This window comes from Monodelphis domestica, chromosome 1 (genome assembly GCF_027887165.1).
Source record: "Monodelphis domestica isolate mMonDom1 chromosome 1, mMonDom1.pri, whole genome shotgun sequence".
NCBI classification, from domain to species: domain Eukaryota; kingdom Metazoa; phylum Chordata; class Mammalia; order Didelphimorphia; family Didelphidae; genus Monodelphis; species Monodelphis domestica.
Genome location: NC_077227.1, coordinates 229351046 through 229368206, shown reverse-complemented (window position 1 = coordinate 229368206; position 17161 = coordinate 229351046). Strand labels below are relative to the sequence as shown.

General features: G+C 37.1%; 1 protein-coding gene across 9 annotated transcripts in view; it reads right to left on the bottom strand.

Annotated features, from left to right (window-relative positions):
- Positions 1 to 17161, bottom strand: part of TTC7B (tetratricopeptide repeat domain 7B) — a 353505-nt gene that overhangs the window by 14010 nt on the left and 322334 nt on the right. The window contains exon 23 of one of the 9 annotated variants that reach the window (XM_056810528.1): positions 6909 to 6973. The exons of the other annotated variants lie outside the window; for them this stretch is intronic. Coding sequence (XP_056666506.1) covers positions 6941 to 6973 — 33 coding nt within the window. The 3' untranslated portion in view covers positions 6909 to 6940. The remainder of the gene's footprint in view (positions 1 to 6908; positions 6974 to 17161) is intronic. 9 annotated transcript variants of the gene reach the window in all.

The following is a 17161-nucleotide window of genomic DNA, read 5'->3' as shown; positions in this document are numbered from 1 at the left end:
TTTTTTTCTTTTCAAATCAGTGACTTGGATAAAGGCATAAATACAATGATCATCATTTGCATATCACATGAAACCGAGAGATAAGTAACATACTAGATAATAAAATCAGAATCCAAAGGGATCTTGGCAGGCTAGGGTTTAGGTTGAATCTAATAAACCGGAAATGAACAGAGATAAATGCAATGTCTTAACCTTAGATACATAAAATGAACTCTACAAATATAAGATGGGGGAGATATGAATAAAAAGAAATTGTTCTGAAAAAGGCCTAAAGGTTTTAAGAAACTGGAAAAGTAATGAATCAACATTATGATGTTGCTACCAAAAAAAACCCTGATGCAGAGGGAGCTAGGTAGTCCAGTGGCTTGAGAGCCAGGCCCAGAGACAGGAGGTTCCTGGGTTCAAATCTTAACTCTGATACTTCTAGCAGTGTAATCCTGAGCAAATCATAACACTCATTGCCCAGCCCTTACTGCTCTTCTCTTGGAACTAATACATAGTATTGATTCTAAGACAGAAGGCAAAAGTTAAAAAAATCTATATCTAATGAAACCTGAGCTTTCATTGGTGGGCCATAACTTTCCACTGAAGGGAATGGGCACAATGATAATCCCACTGTACTATGTGCTGGTCAGACCTCCTCTGGAGTGTCATGTTCCATTCTGGGCACCATGGTTCAGGAAGGACAATGAGATGATGGCAAGTGTCCATAGGAGGGCAACCAGGATGGTGAAGAGTGTTTGTTGAGTTCATGACCTAAGAGAATCAGCTGAAGGAGCTGGACATGTTTAGCCTGGAGAAAAAAAGACTAAGGAGGTAAATGACAGTTGTTTTCAAGCATCTGAAGGGCTGTCATATGGAAGGGAGTTGGACTTGCTCTGTTTAGTCCTACAGGGATGAACCAGGAGCAATGGATGGAAGTTGTTAAGAAGCAAATTTAGACTTATGTCAGGAAAACAAAAAAATAAAAACCTTCCTAACAATTAGAGCTTTTCCAAAGTGGTAGCTTTACGAGATGGGGAGTGTCCTCTTTTTTGGAGGGCTCCACAGAGAAACTGGAACTTACTGCTGAGTATGTTTATAATGGGGATTCTTTAGTCTCTGGGTTCCACTAGATGGCCCCTGAAGCCCCTTCCAACTCTCCTATTCTATGATTCAGCCTAATGAGTGGGGCAATCATGAGAGGTTTCATGAAAAGTGTGCCACACGACATGGAGAAGGAAAAGGACGCCAAGAGAAGAGGATGAAGAGGGACTACATTCAGGTATAAGAAACAATCCATATAAATGCAACAAAGATGCTGGTGGAATATTGAATTCAGGGAATATGCCTGTGGTCCAATTTGACTGGAACACAAAGATCCTGAGGGGTAAAGGATGACCATACAAAGCTAGAAAGAGAAGCAGGAGCCAGACTACTGGAACAAATGTTAATCTGGAATGTTTGTATTTTATCCTAGAGGCAATGAGGAGAAACTGAATGTTTTTTCAGCATAGACTCACACAAGGACAAGTAAAAAAAATTGTTTAATAAAATCCTAGTTCCATATTTCTCTTGTATTTCTCAAAATATTATGAGTTCTTACACTGTGCAGGGTGGTAATGTGAAGACAGAGAAAAGCCTAAGGCCTGGTCTATGTTCTCAATAAGATTCCAGTCTAGGTGGGAAGAGGGAAAAAAAGGAAATGGTTAAAGTTAAATAATAATGAGATTTAAGAAACATTTCAAGATGATAATCAACAAGGGAATTTGATGTAATATTGAACAGAAAAGAATCAGGAGAGCAGAGTTTTAGCTTGGTTCCTTTCTTCACTTGACTATCATTGGGGAAGTGACAACTTATCTGGGCCTTGCTTTCTTTTTCCAAAATGGAGTTTTGGAATAGTCAACTAACATCATCCTCTTTGATGTTCTTGCATCTCTTGAATTCCATTATGTGCTCTCCTATTCCTTCTCAGGCTCTTTTCCTACCTTATCATTCCCTGTCTAAATATGGATGTCCCCAAAGCTTTCCCAGGCCCCTTTTTGGTCTCTCTTCTCTTTAATGATAATATCTATTTCCAAGGGTTCAATGATCATTTCTTCATAGATGACTCCCAAATTTGTATGCAGCTCTAATTTCTCTCTTGAATGCCAGCCCTGCATTGCCAACTGCTTGCATTTGGATGAAACACTGAGAGCAAAATTCAATTAGTTCTGCCCCAAACAGAACTAGTTATCTTTTCTCCTACTCCCAAATTTCCTTATTTCTATTGAGGTTGCCAGCATCATTCTAGTCACCCAGGGTGACATGATGGTGTGTAAATACTAAAGAATTATCTATTACATATAGGCACACATCATCATCACCATTGTCATAATATATCATCATATACAAGTGGTTATAGGCTCCCTGTCTCGAAAGAACTTCAGTTCAGAAGGAACCAGTAACACCTGGGAGTAGCCCATTCCATTTTTGGACAGGCTTTTAAGTTCTCCCTTACATCAAGACTAAATCTGCCTTCTTTTTCCCATCACTTCTAGTTTTGCCCTCTGAAACCAAGCACTCTAATACCTTGCTTATGACAGCCATTGAAGTAGGCAAGGATCATCTTCTTACTCTTGCCTTCTCCAGGTTTGATACCCTCATTCTGTCAAGCAATATTCAAATGGCATAATCTCTAAAGATTCAGTTTTTCAAGTGCTCAAAAGGCATGCTACTTCAGAAGGATGAGAGGGAAAAATATCAAATTTGTTCTTGCTGTTCCTAATTTTCAGATGTCTAAAATAACTGGAGGTTAAGAAAGATCTACTGTTGATTCTTTTAAAAAGAAGGGTATTATAGGGGAAACAATTTATTAGTTCTTTCCTTCAATGACAAGTGAATGAATACTTCAAAAGGCTATAATTATTATAATGAGGTGTTTTGTGCAAATAAGAAGATCACAGTGATGCACCAAGTTGAAAATCAAAGATTAAATTAAAACCTACTATGTTCCAAATGCAACACATTGGATTTGTGTGAGCTGATGACAACTAAATAATGCTCTTGAAAAAGCTTTAATTAAAAAAATGAACATAAGTGATTAAACTCTTTACTTCTTAAATGCTAAGGGAGCTCCTGTATAGGTTACAAATCCTCTTACATATTTTAAGGCTATTTTCTTTCAGATGATTTGATTCTATAGCACCAAGTTGTGGTTTTATTTTTCTAAGTCCATGGCCATTGGTAACACCCTGTTTGGCCTATCTGCACTTACAGAGTGAAGTCAAAGAAATGGCTTTGGGAAATTTCAGAATTACCAAGGGAGGTTGCATAAAATGCAGAGGCAATACTTTTGAAATCAACCCAGAGATATTCTTTCCAAAGCCAAAATTTATACATTTACTCAGGAGAAGAGATTGTTGAAAAGATTGTAGTTGAAAAGAAACCCTATATTCCAAAGCAGACTACTTATGTGTTTATATATATATATACATACATATATACATATATATACATACATATATACATATATATACATACATATATATACATACATATATACATATATATACATATATACATACATATATATATATACATACATACATATACATATATATATATATATATATATATACACACAGCTCTATTATGTTTATTCTCCCAGCCAAAAAAAAAAAACACCAAAACATTGAGATCTAATATTTAACAGCCAATGAAGAACAAAAACTTACTCCTCTCAACTACTTAGGCCTTTGTTCTGCCAAGAATGATCAAACTATTCAGGCTGACTCAAGCTGTCTAGTAGGATACACATACACGGACTGAATACAATAAATGCTTAGAGCTGGATGCAACATCACAGATAGTCTAGTCAAAACTCCATCATCTTATAGAGGGGGCCACTGAATATGGAAAGAAAAGGCAGCTTGCCCAAGGTCACCCAACTGGGTGATGGCAGGGACAAGCCTTGAATTGAGGTTTTCTGATTCCCAGGCCAGTGCTCTTTGTCCCAAAGTAGAAGCCAGCAGTGACATGCTGCTAGCAGCCCACACATTCCAAGGTCAGAGTCCAATTCTTAGCCAGCTGCTCATGCAGCTTGCCTGCTCCTACTCATCTGGCATTTCAGAACTGGTTTTCACATTAATAAGGCTAACAGAGTAGGTGAATTCCTGCATGGTGTGATATAAGGAACCCCCTGAAAAGTCCTTCCCCCCAAATTATCCTTTCCATCAGCCCTGCCCTGGTATCTGATACTCATTAAAATAACTCCTTCTGGGTCCAGGTATTATTATCTCTTTGATCTCTCTTAAAATCAGCAAATATGTTTGTAGGGAGGCAAAATAGATTAATTTATTGTCACTTATTAAAACCTTAAAAGTGGTATCACTCTCCAGAAACCTGTCCACAGCAAAAGCCTTGAACATATTGGGGGGGGGGGGAAGATAGGTACATTTTGATGTGGGCACTGGAGAGAGGTAGAGAATCTCAGCAGTTTGAGGGTACCACCAGAGAGCTTCAGGATTCAGGAGAGTAGCAATAAATTCTGAATCAGAAAGGGAACTGAGAACCAGTAGACATAAGACCTGGATTCCAAGAACTAGCCCTGCATTTCAGACAGCCAGTTCTATAACTTGGGGCAAATCACTTTTCCTATCTGGGTTTTAATTTTCTTGTCTGTAAACTGAGGGCGGTTGCTTAGTTGGCCTCTAGATCCCTGGCTTCAAGATCCCTTGAAGCTTTGACAGTCAGTATTTTTAAATCCTACATTCTAAGAACCCTTTCAACTCCATGCTCTAGGCTCATCGTATCTATCATTTTGTATTCTAACATAATTTCTAGCTTTGGCAGGCTAGAATTCACTGAAATGTCAATTTCCTAGCACCAGTCCTAGCCACTAATTAACACCCAAATCTGCCCTTAGCTTAAGGAAGTTTGGGAGATATTTGTCTGAGTTTGGAAGAGAAACAGATTCACGGGCATATGTGCCTTCCTCTGTGGCTGAATTCTTGTTACTAGGTCTAAACCTCCTGTTTGGCAAAAGGACCTCAGAAAAACCTATCTGGTACTAAACCTGATACTGGTTTTGATTTGACTAGTCAAGTTCATTCTAAAAATGGCCAAAGAAACATCCAGTGTTACTTCTGAGGAAGCATACAATCAGAACATGGGCTCATGTTTGCCTGGGTGGGATCACAATGGGAAAGTATTTCAGTGTAACTGTGTTAAGAAAGATACAGAAGATCCCAGATCAGTTTTACTGGGCTGAGTTACTTCCCTCTTCCTATCTCCTGGCCACGACACAGAAACAAGCCACTTGACACAGTCACATAAGGATGACTGTTGCTGCCAGGGAAACAATGTGACTGCACAGAATCTGCAGGAACATCATCACCCCTTCTGCTTCCTGCCTACCCTCTAGTCCCACAGCTGATCCTGATTATTTCTGTTGGGGGTGGGGGATAGACCAATGCCAAAGGGCTAACTTAGAATTCCCTAGCCCTGGTGCTAAGGTTCTCTTCCCATGCCTCACCAGAGAATAGGATGAACTTAGGTTCTCAAAAACCATGTTGGCAGTGCATAATCCCTGGCTGGTTCTACCAATCTGCAAAGGCTTTGAGTATGGACATGACAATAGACTCTTCTGTGAACGTGTGCCTTGAGAGATTTGAGGAAATTTAGCACCAGAAGGCTAACCCTTGGGTGAGGAATTTCTCTGGCTATACTGACTCATGAATTTTAAAAAATAAAGTATGAAGGGAGCATCAGACTGATGAATTCACTGCTGTCTAAAAATATTTCAGAAAGGCCTCCAGTGCCCTCCCCTGACCTCACGAAAGCAAAGGAAGAAAAACATTCCAGGTGGGGAGAATGGTGTTAATATATAAGCAGCATAATATAATGGAAAAACAATAGACTTGGAATCAGGAGACCCAAATTTGAATGTCCAAAGTTTCTATTTCCTAGGGATACAGTCTTGGTTAAGTCAATGTCTATGAGTCTCAATTACTCATCTTTGATATCATGGGGCTAGATATTACCTATCTTTCGTCAACCTCTACATCTATTAAACTGTCCATTTTCCCTTGGAATTTCTTATCTCCCTACAAGACTGTAATGTCCTCAAGAAAAAGAATTACATCTTGGTCTTCTTTCTGTTATCTACAAGGACTATAGCATTTGGGGGGGGGGGGGAGCCAAGGGATATTTTGTTTTCCCTATTTATATGTAATAACAATCTTACACATAAGTTTTCTCTGAAGCTATAAGTTCCAAATTGTCTCCCTCCCTTCTTTCCCCTCTTCCCAGAGATGGAAAGCAATTTCATCTGGGCTATACATGTTTGTTTGTTTTTTAAACCCTTACCTTCCGTCTTGGAATCAATACTGTGTATTGGTTCCAAGGCAGAAAGGTGATAAGGGCTAGGCAATGGGGGCCAAGTGACTTGCCCAGGGTCACACAGCTGGGAAGTGTCTGAGGCCAGACTGGGGGCATGTCTTCCTCTTCCCATATGCTGGTCAGCACTATGTGGAATGCCTGGAGCGCCTTTCCATTTAAAGGCTTAAGAATCATACTTACACTGTAAAGCTACTGTAACCAGAAGCAAACCCCAAAGCCTCTAGCAGGTCTGATCTTTGAAATCTTGGCATTTGAATATCAAACTATGCTTCCTATTTATTTAAGTGATTTGAGATGAGGAGAGACAGAATAAAATGGAGACTGTGACAATGGCACCCAATCAACAAGAAAGCTCATGCATCATTTTAGGATGGCCAGAAGCAACCACCCTCCTAGGAAACTAGGCCTTGCCAGGAAACGCCCAATGAACTAATATCATGCCACCTATGGTCTCTGAAAAAGTTTGGGAACCAGACTCCTCTCTCTCCCACCTCCACTTTTGTTGAAGAGACAGTCTATGTCTTCCAAAGAGTACTTATACTTACAACTGCAATAGAGTAGGCTGGGCCTTACAGATTCAAATGAAAGCTCCAAAATCAGAGGAAGCACCCTGTGAGGGAAAGAAAGGGATGATGCCTTGCTCTTTTACTGTGAAACAGATCCAAATACAGGATTAGGGCTGTTTATTGAGCACATCCTTAAATTTTTCCCATGGTCTTTTTGCTCCTTGTCAGACAGAATCCTATTAGAGGAAACCCAATTAATATCTGGATCTATATGCTAATGAAATTAATTTCACCAAGGCCAGATGGATCATACCTTCAGAATAGGTTTTTTTTTTTTTAATGGCACAATAGGATAGTATTTACTGCACTTAATTTAAGATGGCAAAATTGCTGGTTCTGTCAAGTGAGATTTCTCAAGAATCTGAAGGTAAGGAAGCTAGCTTCTGGGTAGCAGAAACAAGAATACTGGAAATGGAGCTGGAACTTACAGTATAAACATTAGTGTTCTGTAAAACAAAAGATAATCAGGTTATAAAATTGTAGCCCCTGAAATTTCTTCTATGGAGCTCTGGGCTGAAAAAAACGTCCATCTTTCCTTTGTTAATGAGAGTTTTGAGACTGGCCAGCAATATTCTCAATAGTGAACTCTAGTTTGGGTAGCTCCAACTGAAGACTGTTAATATGTTTACAGTGTTTTTATTTTTTAATCTAAAAACATATCCATCAACAAAAGTCAAATAAACATAAAAGAGTAAGATTTTAAATAAATCCGTAACATTTGACAAAGAAAAACCAAATAAATTAATAGATCAGTAACAAGATATGCATTTGCTTTGTGTCTCTTTCCAAATTTGTCTGAAGTGTTTATCACCACTGCCTTAATTTTTCTTTATTCTTTCTTTTCTTTCTCATGTAGTTGTAGTCAATGTGAACACACACCTCTGATTCTACTGATCTCACTGCCTCTCTTCTGATAGGTCTTTCTACAGTTTTCAAATTTATATAATTTTTTGTTGGTCCATTCCATTATATTAATAAGTCATAATTTACATAATCATTCTCTAATATAGATTGCATTTGCTATTACACATAAATTAGCTATAAATATTTTGATATTTTTTTTCTTATTAATGACATTTTTAGGTTAGAGTCTTGGCAATGGATCAAAGGATATGTATGGCTTTGTGCCAATATATATATATTGCTTACTGTTCTCCAAAAAGTTTGCCTGGTAAATATGTAAATATATGTACAATAAAGTCAAAAATAGTCCAAAAAAATGGAAAGCAAATGGAAAAATGGAAAGCAAACCCTGAAGAGGAGGTAAAGACAGGACTAAGAAAGGCTTCTTGTAGGAAGTGGGATTTGAGTTGAATCTTAAAGGAAGCTAGAAAAACTAGGAGGAGGTAAAATATTCTAGGGATGGAATATATTCAGAGAAAGGCCACAGATTCAAGAGAATCATGTTCTAGGAGAACAGCAAGGTCAACATTACTGAGTTATAGTTAGTGGTGGTAAATAAAGTATAAGAAAACAGAAAAATTAGGAAGATGCCAAGTTGTGATAGATTTTTATAAAGCAGATGATCTTATATTTGATGCTAAATGTAATAGGGAGTTGCAGAAATTTAGTGAATGGGAGAAGGACATGGTAAGAACAGTGTTTTAGAAAGAACACTTAGGCAGTTGAGTGGAGGATGGCTTGGCATGGAAAGAGATTGGGAGGCAAAGAGACCACTGGGAAGTATTGCAAGAGTTCAAGAATGAAGTGATGAGAGCCTGTACCACAGTAGTGGCTGTATGAATGGAGATAAGGAGATATAGATATAGTTTTGTTCTTGATTTGAATTTCTGTGATTATTGAGAAAATTTACCATTTTTAATGAAATTAAAAACAATTTATATTTCCTTTTAAAATTGTTTTTGTCCTCTGATGGTTGCTCTATTGAGTTTCAATTTTTTACAGATATTAGCAGGCATATCTTGGTCTTATATAATTATTTATTACTTGCAATTTTTCTCCAAAATCTGTTTCCTTTCTTATAGTTTTATAAATATTGCATCTAAACTAGTGCATTTCATCCACAATAATTTTGACTTATTTAATAAAAAGGATCCTTAACTGTTCATGGGTAAAATAAGTATATTATTCCTTTTTACAGACTTTAAAATTAAAAAACTACTTAGATCACTGGTCTAGTTAGACTTGCCTACAACAAAGAGGCAAAGACATATTGATATAAACCTGTTTTTCCCTCAACCGCTATTCAATTTTCCCAATTTCCCAACAATTTTTACTGAATAGTATTTGAATTTCCCCATATTTTTAAACCACAGATTTAATAAATACCAATTTCTAAAAGTCTAAGTGCAGTTTAAAGCTTTAGTAATATAAAATTGCACTAAAACTTTTGGGACATTCAGTACACTGACTTCCATTTCTGTTCTCTTCCGTTCTATTAGTCTTTCTATTTTTCTAGTGTTTGCTTTAAAAATTATGATTCTGTTATATATTTTGAAATCTAGAACAAGAACTTCTTTCCCAGTTTTTGTTTTCCTAATTCAGCTTGATACACTTGTCCATCTTTTTTTTTTCTATGAAGTTAAAAAAAGAACATAAGAAAAAGATTTTTTGGTGGCTTTTCTTGTGACTTTAATTTTGTAGTCAATTGGGAGTCAGTGGTATTGTGGCAAAATTGTACATTTGTCTGGGAAATACTATTTTTTTTTTTTAACTATATTTACTTGCCTTATTTTCCTTTAGTATTTGGACTATGGGAAAGCTAGGTGGCACAGTGGAGAGAGTACTTCCTGGGACCAGAGTCAGGAAGATTCTTCTTTCTGACTTCAAATCTGGCATCAGATACTTCCTAACTATGGGATCCTGAGAAAGTCAATTAACCCTGTTTGCCTCAGTTTCCTCATCTGTACAATGAGCTGGAGAAGGAAATGGCAACCACTCTAATATTTCCACCAAGAAAACCCCAAATGGGGTCATGAAGAACTGTACATGACTGAAATGAATTCACCACAAAAACTAGACTTTATCGTAAGTCTCCAAGGTGCTTCATGAGCAAGTCAAAATGGCCCTAAAGAAAATAACCACAGAAAGAGTGGACCAGGCTTACAGAGAAGAGGTCTGTGTAGACTGACACAATTCAAGAGTGGGGAAAGACTGAGTCTTAAGGTATCAAAAGAAAGGAAGAACACCCACACAGGTTTGGAAAAATCATAGATCTTATTACTAACAACAACAAAAAGATAACTGAGAAAACATGAAAAACTAAAGATCCCAATGACTTCTTTTCCAGATATGAGCTATAAAATTTTAATGAAAATCTACTCATTTATCAAGGGCTTCATTGATGAAGGTGTGAAAAAGAGGAAAAAGTAGGCACAACTGTCAGCCCTACTATGTGTGGCAGGCACTGTGCTAAACACTGGAGATACAACAAAGAAAGACAAAAACAGAGTGCCCTCAAGGCGATGATACATATTCTGCTGGGAGCCTGATGGAAACCGGAAGGCAGAATTCTGACCACTATGAGGATATACTAAGTATGTGATCTACTTCTGGATCACAATCTGAGTGATCCAGAAGTAGAATGAGCAGCCTCAGGAGGTGTGGAGGGTTCTCTGTTTCTGCTGGAAGTTGTGCAATGCTTGCTTGTCAGGGCGATTCTAGAGGGAAGCCCTGCTCCGGTTCTGCCTGTGTTAGATTTTTTAGTTTCTTTCTAACTCAGAGAATCTCTGATTTTTGTACTATCTAATGTTGCAAAGGGTTAAAGGAAGACCCTTTTAGAACCCAAGTGAGGAAAATCTCTATAAATAGATGAGAAATGCCAGACTTGGTTGGCATCAATGATTTTAAAAATGTTCTATCTGATCAGTATTAAACAATGTGGTCTCTCTTGATGTTATTTGTCTAATCCAAAATTTCTGCCTTTTTTGCAACCCTTCAGCAGGTTTCCAATACCAGTTCCTATCACCAAGAAACCTGGAATACATGAGGAATTACTGATTAAGTTAAGCTGCTGATTCCAGAGTAGAGAGAATTATGTGGGAGAGGACTCTACCTAAGGAACATTTAAAGGTGTCAATTTCATCATGTTGTGCCAAAAACACATTATAAATTTTTAAATTCCCTTTTCTCTGTTGCAACAAACAGATTTGGTTAAAAATGAGATTTCAAAGAAGTCTGGAAGACAGAATAGCCAAAATTCTATTCTTTATTGGGATGGGGGGGGGGGGAGGAATGTATTTCACCCAGTGGGTTCTCTTCTAGGACACAACAAAAATTGGCAAGGAAAGTGAAGGACAAAGGAAAGGCAAACAAACATCTGTCCTGCTAATAATACTGGCTTAGAACTCCTAAACTCCTGACCAAAAGATGGAATTGGTCATGAGGGAGAATAGACTTCACTTTTCTAACAGTCCTTCAAAAAAAAAAATTTTTTTTAAACGTTTCTTCTGTCTTGGAATCACTACAGAGTACTGGCTCCAAAGCAAAAGAGCAGTAAAGGCAATGGTGATTAAGTGACTTGCTCAGGGTCACACAGCTAGGAAGTGTCTGAGGTCAGATCTGAACAAGTATCAATTCTAAGGCGGAAGAATGGTAAGGACTAGGCAACGGGGATTAAGACACTTGCCCAGAGTCACAAAGCTATTAAGTTTGAGGCTAGATTTGAATTCAGGACTTCCTGTCTCCAGAACAGGCTCTATATTCCTGGGGCCATTTAACTGCCCCTATTTTTCCAATGATCTAACCTTTAAAGACAATAAACCAGTGAAAACTTGAGCAATCAGGAAGGGTCTTCATCACAAAGGAATTTTCCTACAGAGATTATATAACTTATTTAACTAAACAAAGACTCAAAACCTTTTCCTATAAGGAATCAACAAATAGTAGAGTTGAAAAGAGATCTTAGAGAAAATTTACTAAAATCCCATTTCAGGTAAAAAAATGTAAGGACAAAAACATTTTTTTTGTTAGCTTTGACATTATTTTTATTTGGTTTTATTTATTTTTTTTCATTTTATATTTATTTTATTTCAAACATTATTCCTTGGTTACAAAAATCATTTTCTATTCACCCCTCACCCCCCCCCCCCAAGGACAAAAATTTTAAGTGACGACTTATCCAAAATCACAGATATTTCACATCTGAGCTGAGACTAGAACTAACTAGTTTCTCCAAGTCTAGGACTCTTCCCACTTCTCTGGTAACTATGAATGTGATGAAGGTAATAATAGTTTGCCAGGGGCTTTTTGTTGCCAAGGGGAGGGGGTATAAAGACAAGGTGGAGGGATCTGAGTGAAGGACTACATTTTAAATTATTCTAAGGAAAACAAGTGAACCCTCCTTCTCAATCCCTCTCTGGTCTGGTGTAAGCCACCAAAGGGAGACTGAGCAAATGAGAAACAAAAAAATAATGCACTCAAGTTACCACTTTCCAGGCCTTTCTATCCTGAGGAAGGATTCTTCAGTATAATTAAGTCAATCAAATGCTGGGGTGTTCTTTTTCAAATTTAAAACCAAAATAAAACACAACATGGGGACATAAATATTTTATATACATACATGTGTGTGCATAAATATATATGTTTATAAAATTAATGTTGCCTGAAGAAAGGAAATAAGTTTTTCTGAGGGGTCCACCTGAAAGAGTAAGAAATTTGAGGTTTTCCTCTTTGCCCCTCAGGCCCTTATTTCTTTAATGCACCATGAAAGTGGTTATCAGGTTCTGAGGATGGATGGCCTTTTTTTGAGTGAGGCTACAGCTGAGAAGTCAGATACATTGTTCTGCTTTCCAGAAAAATACCAGAAACAGATAGGGGGAAAAGAAAAAAAACTCAGCATAGGAAAGGAAAGGGGGTTTGTATTGCTGGTTTTGGTTTAAATTGAGAAGCTCTGCTTTTGGCCCAATTTACAGTTTATATAATTTTAGAATTCAGTGGACTACCCCGGATATTAAAAAATTTTTTTTCCTGGCCAATATAGCCACAGCCCTAGAGACCTTTACCTCACCAGGCCATCATAATTCAAAAGTAGGCCAAAATTGGATAAAAAAAAAAAACTTCTTGACAGTGCTGCTTACATAACAGACATATATACATATATATATACACACACATATACATGTATATATATACATACACACACACAAACACACCAATGTCAAAAAGGGTGTTTCTGCTAAGAGGCAGTTGGTGTCTATGCCACGTATTTTTGTTGCTCTTTACATTCTTCTGCCTATATGCAAATCTGCATCTTCACAACACTTAGTGGGATTATTTGCAAAGATTTGCCCATTTTGTTAAGATGGATGTGAAGTTGTCAGTTCCATATGAAGAGATCACTTAAACTAATCTAAATCATTTAATCTAATGTGTCATAATTTAAGGAGGGAGAGAACTCCTTCCCAGGGAAGAAATCAGAGACAGCTTCTAATTGAAAGTAGTACCTGAGTTGAGCCTTGAATGAAGTTAGGGAGTCAGAAAGGCAGAGAAGGAAGCACACTTCAGGTCTGGGAGAAAAATTTGTATAAAGGAAGGAAGGTAAGAAATGGAATGGCAAGGTTGGGGAACAGCAAGTAGGCAGGTTTAGGTAGAATAGAGTAACTTAACAGGTAAATAGAGGGGTTTATATTTGAACAAAGCCATGAAAGGGAGCCACAGGAGCATCTTGAGCAGGAGTTACATGGTCAGACATATTTCAGAAAGATTCTTTCAGCAACTGAATTGAGTAAAGATCAAAGAGAAAATACTGGCAATTAGAAGCTTCACTGGGAAGTTATTGTAAGAAAAAGTCCAGGAGAGAGATGTTAAGGCCTTGAACTAAGTGTAAGATAGCAGCTATCTATAAAAGATATATTTGGGAGGTAGAACCATTAAGACTTGGTCACAGATGGGATACAGGAGATTAAGTAGAGTGAAGAGTCAGAGATGACTTCAAGGTTGCCAATCTAAAGGTCTAGAATGGGCGCTGGTGTCCTCCAAGAGAATAGTAAAGTTTCTCTTCCATCTCACTTAGTTTTGTGTCTCACCAGTCTCCAATAAAAAAGAAGACCTCTGTAATGAATAGGCATAGGCAAGCAAAGCAAATGCCCACATTGTCCCTGTCCAAATATATATATATATATATATATATATATATATATATATAAATCATTATGCATCCTGAATGTCCCACCTCTGCAATGAGGTAGTAACATAGTCCAACAGCAGTCCTCTAGAATCAAGACTGGGTATTACATAATCAAGTTGTTTGTATTTTCAAAGTTGTGTTTATAGTGTAGTGACTAAGTTTCTGCAACCAATCCAAATACAACCCTTCCAAGTACATCATTCATTTTTATCCAATGGCTTTTTAAGGACTTCTCAAACCACTAGGTTTGCCTAACACCTCTGGGTGGCTGCTTCATTAGAGATGTTTGGGCCATATTTATACCTAGTTTGTGTTTCATTAAAGTGTTCTCACCTGACAAAGGCACTCATTTTAAGTAAGGTGTGATGACTGTTTCAATGGATCACCACCCTTAACCATTACTTGTGACATCTAAAATAACTACGTCAGATTCACCTACCTCTCACAAGACTAAATAATCTCCCTCTTTTTCTTTCCCTCTTATTTTCCTGTTAAGCAAAATGTATTTCTATATCCAACTCTGCATGTATGTGTATTCTTCCCTACTCTAAATAGTTCAGATGACAATCCCTCCTCCTACTCCCTCTTCCTTATTTACACAGAATCCAGTAATATTTCACCTTGTCAGTCATTGTACAAAGATCGCCCATTTAGTGTCAATGAGCAATAAGACTACTGTGAATGAAGAACATCACAGTTTATGTATTATCCTCTACTGCAGAGGAAGGAGAGGTGAGAAATCTTTGAAAGAACTTAAGCTCTTCCAAACTAAACATTCTTCATAACTCAATGACCCCAGTGCAAAAGTGTTCAGGCATAGGGAGGACAGCCAAAAATATGTTGAAAAATTGACTCAAGACATTCCAACTGTATATTACGAACAATTTTAATCAAGGATATTGGAAGGCAATAGTTTTCGTAAGTACTAAATAACAAAATAATTCATTTGAATTTGCTCATGAAGGAGGCAGTCAGCCAAAGATTTTGAGTAGTATTTATTCATAAAATAATAAAAGAAAAATGTATGTAAAGAAAAGTTGCCATGAAACTCAACTACTCAGATCACCTTCAAACTGTTTAAAGCTGAAAACTTGAGGAGGTGGAAAAAGAAAAAATAATAAGGCAGATCCTCAACATTTTTTACAACATCTTCATAATTAATGATAGAAAAATTGCCACATAAAATAATGAAATGGCAACAAGAATATGTGGACTAGACTGAGTACTCAGAAGAAGTATATGCTGGAGGTAACACAATATGAAGGAGCTAACTAAACTAATCTCAAGGAATCTGAAGAACATAAACTTAACAAATAATTGAAACAATCATACATAGTATTCTACTGGAATAAGATGCTCAAGAATAATGACTGACCTTGTACTCATCTACTCTCATCTGCTGGGAGCCATCAGACCACAACACCTTAACAGAGTCATGCGTGGTAGCTAAGGAAGCCACAGAGTGGCCCTTGGCAAGATGTTATTGCCCACTCAGTCCCCCTTGCATAACCTCTCTTATCAATACCCCTTACCTATGAAATTGATTACTATTCTCCCTAGTCTCAAAAGGAATAATGCAAGAGCAAAATACCTGTACCCTAATTCTCTAAAACATCATCAAACGATCAAACCCTCAAACCCAATCCCAAAAGACTCTCATGGGTTAACTTTTACTTAGGTACATAATCCACAGTAAAACCACAGCTACAGACCAAGCCCAAAACTTTCCCACTCACAGAAACTTATTCTCATGAAGCTAGCACACAAATCAATCATAAAGGCCCATACAAAACGTACAAGTACACCAAGCTTCAATATGCCTGAGTGACTTGACTTCACAAATCAGTAACTCAGAAACTCCCTAGTAAAGAACCCTGAGAAATGACCAGTCTAATATTAAATTTGAATTGTGTCCCCAGTACCCCTCAACCTCAATGATACAATTGTTGAATTGTCTTTTAAGAACTGCTGATTAATTATTCCATTTTATTAAAAGCAATAAGTAATTTTCCTTGATTGTTTGTAAGCTTAAAACTTCTCACAGGGTAATGAGAAAATTAAGCCACCTATGACAAAATCATTTATCTTATGTGCAACCTTTATTCTGTCTGTAATAACAATGTAAGAATATAGAATGTTAAGCAAGTGAATTTGTTAAAAGTTAACATATCACTTTTCCAATTATCTCTCTTTGAACATGTGTGTTAGGTAATGTATCTGTGTCCCAAGAAAATGGGTATAAAAATAAAAACCAGGAATGGGGATGGCGGAGCAGCTATCAGATACAAAGCAGTCCCATGGCTGTAATGATTTAAGCTGTCTTCCATTTGTTATTTTTTTGACTGATCTATTCGCCACCTGTTGGGAACCCCTGGAGTCTCAAGTAAGGTTGGACCCTGCCCATGACACTCATCTCTACAAAATTTTTATGAAAGGAATCTCTATGTGTATGGAGGATACTCTTTGCAAAAATATATGATAGCATTCACCTTCTTTACAATTGCATAATGGGTTAAAAGGTACAAAGACTAGAATGTCTCCTGGCTATTTGTTCATTACTGAAAAGTATTTGGCTCCACTGAGTAAAATGAAACATTTAGGGTTTTTGTAAGGAGTTTCCCCTTATGTATAAGATCATATAAGATTCCTTGGTGGGTGCAACAGAAATAACTTCATTAATAAACCCTATGGTTTATTGATACCAGGTGAAACATAAAACAGGGAGGTATTTGCTCACCAAAAGTGTTTGCCACTGTCATGAAGAATTGTATGGTACAGAATAGAAATGAAATCCTTCAGAAACTCCTATTTACAGATGAGATTATGCTGATGGCACTGAACCCTAGAATACTGTGGAGCTTCCTAAATTAGAAATTCAAAAAAGTTCAGCCTATCAATATAGGAAAAAAACAAGTATACAAAGAATGTCTACTTTTCAGATTCTGATAGGCAGATAAAGAGAATTCACTAAGCTAGTAGCCCATTGGTAAATATATCTTGGTTAGGTCCTGCAAATAGGTAGTAAATAAGGCTCAGAACTCAAAAGGAGAAAGCCAGAGGCCTAGAGTACATCTAGGAAATTACAATGGTGCTTTCCAGGATTCCAGTGTTTTTTTAGAAAGAAAAAAATTTAAACATTTCTAAC